The sequence below is a fragment of the Balaenoptera borealis genome (genome assembly GCF_965194805.1).
Source record: "Balaenoptera borealis genome assembly, chromosome: 8".
Classification (NCBI taxonomy): domain Eukaryota; kingdom Metazoa; phylum Chordata; class Mammalia; order Artiodactyla; family Balaenopteridae; genus Balaenoptera; species Balaenoptera borealis.
Window position 1 is genome coordinate 19,553,854 of NC_138865.1, and position 8,189 is coordinate 19,562,042.

The window sequence follows — 8,189 nt, forward strand, 5'->3', positions numbered from 1 at the left end:
TATTTGGGGGATGTCTAGAGTGATATGGAAAGTGCATGTCATCCCCTCCCACCTACACAAACAAACAAGTCAGACCTGAATTTGTGAGTCGTTTTAGAACACTGCCCACCAAACAAAACCCAAATGTGAGCCAAATGGCGACCAGTTGTGACCTTTAGAAACGCCCTTTGAGGTTCACGAAGGGCAAAGGGCAGATCTTCATTTCATAGGGAGCGAAACTGAGGTTCAGAAGACTTGGGCACATGGCTAATCCTGGAAGGACAGCACAGATGTGGCTTGTCAGGGTTCTCAGCTAGTGTCACTGACTATGGCTGTGACACGTATCACAGATCATTTCCTACTCATGATAGACAAAGTACCAAATGCATGAATGATCCCCCCCCCCCCAGTTATTTCAGAGATTTCACTGAGCTAATGTGACTCTCGCGCACGCTATGCAATTGCTCACCCAAGAATAACTGCTCCTTCCAGAAAGCCCTCTCCACACGGGGACTGACCACACATGTCACATGTGCTATGTGGGGATTTCCCTTTTTCCATTTCCTGCTTGCTGTCCCAGCTGTCATCTGAAGCCTCCACATCTACAGCTCTCAAATTTCACCTGGGGTGGGGGGTGGGCTGTACCGCTACCGGGGCGTGGCAGTGGGTGGGCGCAAGGGTGACAGCACCGTACCTTTCCCGTTAGATGTTGGGATGCATTTGCCATGACGCTGCTGGTTTTAAGTAATAGGTTTGTGTCTTGCACCAAGATTTGGTTTCTTCACCGACTTAACGTAGTATTGTCACTGAGTTATTGTTCACCCCACCATCCATGAGTTTTTAGGAAAGAAACCTAACACTCTTCTTAAAACTCAAGAAGGCCTAGAGAAGGGGTTGGATGGGGTGGGTGTCGGGGGAGTGAGAGCAAGGTCTGGACCACTTGGAAAGGGGCCAACGCAGATCGCTCCAACGGCCCTTGGCCAACATCGGAGACACGTCCTGCACAATCTGGGACACAAACAGTGCACACTCCAGTTGAGCTCATCTTTTAAGAGCCTGGCCCCTATATTTTGCTGTTCAAACTTCAGTTTCTTCTCAGAGATTGCAAATGCAAAGGGGACAAGCAGGTAGCATACATGAACAAAACATCTGGGTGTCTTTGCAGGGGCATGGGGGGGGCCTCTGCTGAACTGAACAGCAGTGCTCAGTCTCGGGGGTCCCAGTGCCCCCCTCCACCTTGTGGTTACCGGGGTGGTGGTGGGGGGGCTGTGGCTGTAGGCACACGGTGGCCAAATCTTCATCTTTTCCAAGAGAAGCTGGACATCCAGATTTTACGTGACAGTTGCTGGTTTTTGAAAGGTGGCAATGACTTGGACTTTTCCTCAGACATCCTATAGGCTAAAGGAACCTTACCTGCAGGCAGCACGGAGCTCTGAGCAACCCGTCTGTGCCCTGCAGCCTCTGTGGGGCCGGTCCTCATAAGGGGGACGAACATGCAGTTTAATGACAGAGCTTGTGCATGTTCCAAAAGCAAATAATTTCAGAAATTGCAAGAGGGACTGTCTCATAAGTTTACTGCTTACTTAAAGCCCACTACTTTCCATACCCAAATGAACGGTGATCTCCACCAACATTTTAGTCAGGCCATGAGAGTGACTGAGATGTGTTCATAAAAACAGCTAAATCTAAACATTTCCAAAGGGCTTTTAAAACAGAGCATCTCTGAGGATGTCCTGTTAATTAAGTCACCATCACCTTCATGATTAAGGTTCAGGGGAAGGTTTAGGGGTGCTTCGGTGATATCACAGGCTCCTAGGACTGGGGCCTGCAGCAGGCTGACACATGCGTTGAATGCACTTTGGGGGCATGGTGGCAACAGAGGGGGACATGTGGGCATTTGCTATCATCAATTGTCTTCTATCTCAGGGTCAGCCAGGAGGGCGTCTGAAGGTACCTGGACTGGGGTGCCAGCTTTGCCCACCCCTCTCCTATAGTCTGACCAGCAAACTGGATATGGGCTGTCCCAGACCCAGCAGCCTCTGTACTTGTCTAAACTACAGGAGTGGGGTGGGGTGGGGGTCTGGTGGAGGACCAACTTAGCCTCCAGACAAAATGTTTCCTTCCTAATTGAGATGGGGGCTTTCGGGCCATTCAGACTGACCTGATAAACCCATGTGAAGCCATATCCTATGTCAGAAAGGCAGTTTTCCTGAAACTGAATACCTTAAAAATGTGAGTGAAATTGAATAGCCTCAGGGGGTTGTCAATCAGCCCTCTTCCTCCAGGCTGGCTCAGTGCCAACTGGAAATGCTGTCTCCTGTCCCCCCTCCTCAGTGGCCTTCCTCTGGGAGAAGGGGCTGAGGCTGGTGTGTGGGGAGATTTCTAGTGTTTAAATGGGGAGGGGGGAGGGTAAGCACTAAGATGTCAGATAAGTCTCATTTTTGCAACATTTCCCACGGACCTGGAAGTAACACGTTCTAAGAAATGTTTAACACTTTAAAAAGAGCAATACCTAAGTCTCAACCATTTAAAAATAAATACATTTTATCCAATCAAGGCACACCGTTATTTTATATACCACCAACAAAGAAAGAAAGGAAACGGTAGCAAATAAATGCCACATGATGCTGCCTGGCTCCTGTGATTAGAAAACAATCTTATGGTTACCAGGGGAAAGGGGGGGACGGATAAACTGGAGATTGGGATTGACATATACCCACTATTTTATATTTATAAAATAGATAACTAATAAGGACCTACTGTATATATAGCACAGGGAACTCAATACTCTGTAATGACCTCTACGGGAAGAGTCTAAAAAAGAGTGGATGTATGTATATGTATAACTGATTCACTGTGCTGTACAGCAGAAAGTAACACAACATTGTAAATCAGCTATATTCACCCCCCCCTCCAAAAAAAGGACACCTCGGATTTCAGGGATGTTAGGTGAGCAAACACCCAATTCTTGGCATCTAGGAAGGGGCCTGCTTTTGCGGCTGTCCTCTGACAGCTGGCCACCGGGGGGCGCAAGATGCCAGAGCACTCGGCTGTTTTCCTTACCTGTTATTTCCTCTGTCTTGCAGTCTGGGCTCCCAGCGAATCAACCCGCTCCGCCCGCCAACTGTCCTGTCCAGTCTCAAAGGCCTCACCTAGAAAAGGGGGGAGGTGCAATGGAATGCACCCCACCGCGCGTTTCAATGTAGCGCAGAGAGATGCAGACACCAAAAGTGATAAGCTCAGTGAGTGAACCGTCTGAAGGTGCAGGCTTATAGGTCCTTAATGGTCACAGCCAAGCAATGTCTATTAAACGCTCTCAAGCTCTCGTTTAGTTTTATTCTTCTATTACTGGAATACAAGCTTTTAATATATGCATATTTAAGTCAATAAAACATTTCGAAATAGACTAAGAATTATGGGCTCTTCCTCCGTCAGTACTGGGTTGGAGTCTCCTTTCGTCCCCACCTCCTCCCTGAGTGGGTTTTGCAGTCCTTACTCTGCCTTCATTAATGTGCAGCTTGGACCGGGCTCAGCCGACCCTACCAGGGCCGTTCCTGACCAGAGGGCCGGAGGCCAAGTCCCTAGAGGTCAATGAAAGTGTGGAGGAGGCAGATGGTCAGGGTCTTTCCGGCCGGCCTGTAGATGGCGCCCCGGGAAAGGGATTCCGAGCCGCGTTCCCCAAGCTCTTGGGGCCTGGAGCCTAGAGGTCCGGGCGGAGCGCACCCGGCTGTGAAGACGGTGCAGCAGCCAGGTGTTCCTTCCAACTCCCACGGCTTTTCCGCACTTGTGCTAGGACTGAGTGGTCGGAATTACATGCAAACGTTCAGCAGGGCCCGTGTAGGGGGCGCGCATCGAGGGGCACAGGAGCGGCACGCGGCCGCGACCCCCACGCGCCGAGCAGCCTGGCGACCTCCACGCGCGGCGGGCCCCCCCTACCCCACCCAGCGGCAGGTGGAGAGTGTCGCTATGAAGAGAAAGCCTCGATTGTCCCTCCTACAAACCGCCACACGCCAGATCTCCGCTATTATGCACCCTCCATAGAAATGCAAACGAGCCGCGTGCGCCGGCCGCAATCTGCTCGCGCGCCCGGGCGCCCCGCAGCGCTCTGCAGCGGGCGGGGAGGTTGGCTAGGACCTTCCAGCGCGCCCGGGTAGGGGCCTTGTTTGTGCTAGGAGAACCTCGCGCTCTGGGCCCTAGTGTCAGCTGGTGGGGGCTGCACTCGGGCCTTTTGCAAGCTTAAAGCCAGCGCTGCGTGTTTTTACTTTAAGTTCCGGTTTAAAAGCAGTGGTCTCATAAACTCCAAATTTAAAGTAAAGAAAAAATAGAAAGGTAGCAACAAAAATAAATGCAAAAAAAAAAAAAATTCATTAGATTCCCCAAAGGTGCGTTTCACAAATTGCAGCGTACTATTATTAGTCAGCAAGGTTTTTTTTTTCTTTTCTTTTTTTAAAACTTTTTCCTTTTAAGGACTTAAGAAAAACAAAAAGGCGAGATGAAATCTGCAGGCTCCAGTCTGCCTGGTAACACCCCGACAAAAGCGGCAGATTTGAGGCATTGTCATCCCCCGCACCCCTCCCCACGTGGCCTTCTGGCACGAGCCTCCGGCCGCCGCCTCATTTGCATCAGAAAGCGGGCGCGGGCCAATGGGCGCGCAGGCTCGCGCCAGCTGGCCGTGCCAAGGGCCCAGCCTATATAAGGGCGCGCGGCGGCGCCGAGTCTAACTAGCTGGTGGTAGGCGCGCCGGTTTGGGCAGTAGAACTTCTTGTCTTCGCTCGCGTCCGCTCCGCCCTCTCCTCCTGTGGATAATTTGCTGCTCGCCAATCGCAACATGACTCTGGAAGAAGTTCGCGGCCAGGACACGGTTCCCGAAAGCACGGCCAGGTAGCTCGGCGCCGAGCGTCGGACGTCTTTGGGCTCGGGGATCCTTATCCTGCCCTGGCCGCGGCTGGTTGGGCGTCAGTCTTCGGGCCCGCTGGGGTGGGAACCCGCTGGGTGGGAGCCGGGCGCGAGTGTGCCGGCTGGGCCGGGGATACGGCACTGAACTGGCGCGCCGGACTGGGGCGCTGGGGGTGCGTCCCCGGGCCTGAGGATCCCGGCGCACCCTCCTGCTAGTCCCCGCTCACGGCGCTGGCTCATCCGCAGGATGCAGGGCGCCGGGAAAGCGCTGCACGAGCTGCTGCTGTCTGCGCAACGCCAGGGTTGCCTCACCGCCGGCGTCTACGAGTCCGCCAAAGTTCTGAACGTGTGAGTATAGACGCGGCCAGGGCAAGGCGACCGGGGCGGGAGGAGCGGCAGGGAGACCGGGGAGATGGCGGCGGGGGACACCCCGGGCTCCCCGACCCGACCTCACCACCTCCTCCTCGCCCGCGCAGGGACCCCGACAACGTGACCTTCTGCGTGCTGGCCGCCGACGAGGAGGACGAGGGCGACATCGCTCTGCAGATCCACTTCACTTTGATACAGGCGTTCTGCTGTGAGAACGACATAGACATCGTGCGCGTGGGCGACGTGCAGAGGCTGGCGGCGATCGTCGGTACCGGCGACGAGGCGGGTGCGCCGGGGGACCTGCACTGCATCCTCATTTCGGTGAGTGTCGCCTCCGTCCCGATGTCGTCCCCGCCCCCGTCATCGGCCAGTGGCCAGCCAGGCTGACCTCTGCGCTCTCCCCGCAGAACCCCAACGAGGACGCATGGAAGGACCCCGCCTTGGAGAAACTCAGCCTGTTCTGCGAGGAGAGTCGCAGCGTCAACGACTGGGTGCCCAATATCACCCTCCCCGAGTGACAGCCCCGCGGGGATCCTTGGTCTGATCGACGTGGTGACGCCCCGGGGCGCCTAGCGCGGGGCTGGCTCTGTGGATGCGCCCTCCGAGGGCGCCGGAGTGCGGCGTGGAGACTGGCAGGCGGGGGCGCGTGGAGAGCGGCGAGGAGGTGCGGCTCCCTCCCGAGGAGGGACCCGGCGGCGGCAGGGGCAGGCTGGCCCCAGCCCAGGACTCTACAAGTGTGGGGAGCGGCTGCTCGCCCAGGAAGGCCGGAGGCGGGACCTTGGCCGCGCGGCCGAGAAGGACGCACTGGCCGGGCAGGAGTGACTCAGCAGCCTGTACTCCCGGCAGAAAGGAGGAGAAAGGCAAGGCCAGGCGGCCTGGACTTGTACAACAGTTACAGGAGCTCTGACGGATTTAGCAGTATGCACTGCTGTTTCAAAACGGACAAGGGTGATGCTTCATTTTCTAAAGGATTATGCTGCTGCAGCTTTGAGTTTTGCAATAAACTTACTGAAACAAACTTATTCTCTTTATTGAAGGCAGGGGATCTTTGTCTGCGGGGAGGTGGTTTGCAGGGCTGTTGACTTCTGAAATTCACGGAACTCGATGGCACTTGTTCCATCTTCCTGTTGGAGCTGAATTACAGGCTCCTGGGGTGCTGGAAGTGGGGGAGGGGACGCCAGCTGGGTGTTAGGGCAGAACTTGAGCCCTGCTCCTATTTCTCTCCCTTTAGGAAAATTTTTAAACTCGCAAGACAGGAGCATACTTGGGATAAGACATCAGTGCAGCAGCTGGCCATCCAACCTGATAACAGAGGCCTTTTCCTCCCCTGCCCCTCTCTCTCCTCTGCCCCCTCCTCTCCAACAGCTGCTTATCGGAACAGCTTGCAGGATGCAGGCAGCGCCTTCCCGCACAATAAGCTTTGCCTTCTGCAGGCGCTGCCCTTTGTGGTCCCTGAGGCTGGTGGCAGACTGCTCTCAGGAACCTTTTCCTCTTACAGGAATGGCACTTACAGCAATGTCACCAAGGTATTAATATCGCATATGACATGATGACTGCATTTAAGTGTGAGTCATCATTTTGTCATGGCTGTGATAGAACTTAGAAGATCTGAGCAAAAATGGGAAGGCAGCATCTACACAAATAGGTGTGAGCAATTCTGAGTGGGGCCGGCATCTGCTATCTACTATTCTGAGTGTTCTCTGCCCACATCAGAGTTATGAGGACTGCTGCTATTCACAGCAGCTTTGAAAGACTTATAGGAGAAAAATAATTGAAATCTTTTTTGGCAAAGACTTTCCTTAAGGAGGATCTAGTGGGGAATGTACTGAGTGAATCAATCTTTTTTATTAGACCAATGTTTTGATTTCACGCTGGTGCCTGACTACACTGCTTTTGGCAGGGGAAATATACACGGGGCTAGATTGCTGTTAGCAAGCTGCCCAGGGGTTCATTTAGCCTTCTAGGCAAAGGAAGGGTAGTGTGCTGTTTTTCTAAGAAGAAAATTCTACTGATTTTTCAGCAGTCCCAGGTAGCTGATTCACCTTGTTGGGTGCCACTTTTTAAGTTCTCTCCAAATCGTGAAAGAATTAACAGAACAGGACTGTACAAACTTAATTATTTCTACTGTAAGGAAAACATCTTGTTTCACATTCATCAGCTCTTAAAATCCCCCTTGACAGAGGCCCAGTGAAATAATTCAGCTGTGTTTGTGCCCAAGTTTCAATCCTATTTCACCTACGGCTGCTCAAAACCTTGAGTTTTGTGGGTCTCTACAGCAGTCTGCATTCTGGCCTAATGACCATTTGCCACAGCATGCTATAGTAAACACAAATGGGGCATAATTACTTTAAAATGTACCCTTCAATGAGTAAATGTAGCAGAGCATTGCATAGAGCAGGCGGCAGACCCTCCTGCTGGCCCACTGAACCTTGTAGAATAGTCACTTGGCAGACCTTAAGAAACTTGGCTTTCTCGGACTAGAATTTACAGTAAGGGCACCTGTTGGAGCCCCAGGGACTAGGAAAATTTACAGGGGAAAAAAAAATGCATGCTTGGACATAGTGCCAGCCCCAAAGCTTGTGCTTAATTTTTTTGTGGGAGGTGTGAACAAGCATTTAATGCTATTAAAATGAAATACTCCATAGGATAGGTAATAAAATGCACAGTACTTATAAACACATTATCGTATTCATACTTCCAACAACTCTAAGTGGTAATGCTTAGATAAACTAACTATTGCATGCACGGTGAGGTGATCCATGCAGACTGTTTAGCACAATGCCCTGCATCTAGAAAGCACTGGATGAATGTTAATGACAGTAATACTGTACTTATGATGAAGGAGTTTGCTAAAGATCATAGAAATCAAGTGGACTGGTGGATTTGGACCAGGCTCTCTGGTTCCAGGGCCCAACACTACCTGCTGTGCCACACATCTGGGAAGG

At 52.5% G+C, this 8,189-nt stretch overlaps 1 protein-coding gene across 1 annotated transcript; it reads left to right on the forward strand.

Moving 5' to 3' along the window:
- The first annotated feature begins 4,685 nt into the window (after positions 1–4,685).
- GADD45G (growth arrest and DNA damage inducible gamma) lies at positions 4,686–6,262 on the forward strand. The gene is made up of 4 exons (XM_082402312.1): positions 4,686–4,860; positions 5,122–5,223; positions 5,352–5,565; positions 5,652–6,262. Exons 1-4 carry the CDS (start codon positions 4,808–4,810, stop codon positions 5,760–5,762), a joined length of 480 nt encoding a protein of 159 aa, XP_082258438.1. The 5' UTR covers positions 4,686–4,807; the 3' UTR covers positions 5,763–6,262.
- Positions 6,263–8,189: the final 1,927 nt, after the last annotated feature.

What these genes read in the sequence shown, in the direction of transcription:
- GADD45G (XM_082402312.1), top strand. Translation starts at nt 4,808, where the DNA reads ATGACTCTGGAAGAAGTTCGCGGCCAGGACACGGTTCCCGAAAGCACG. An exon ending in GTTCCCGAAAGCACGGCCAG is followed by an intron (nt 4,861 to 5,121) that starts GTAGCTCGGCGC and finishes GCTCATCCGCAG; the next exon opens with GATGCAGGGCGCCGGGAAAG. An exon ending in TGCACTGCATCCTCATTTCG is followed by an intron (nt 5,566 to 5,651) that starts GTGAGTGTCGCC and finishes CTCTCCCCGCAG; the next exon opens with AACCCCAACGAGGACGCATG.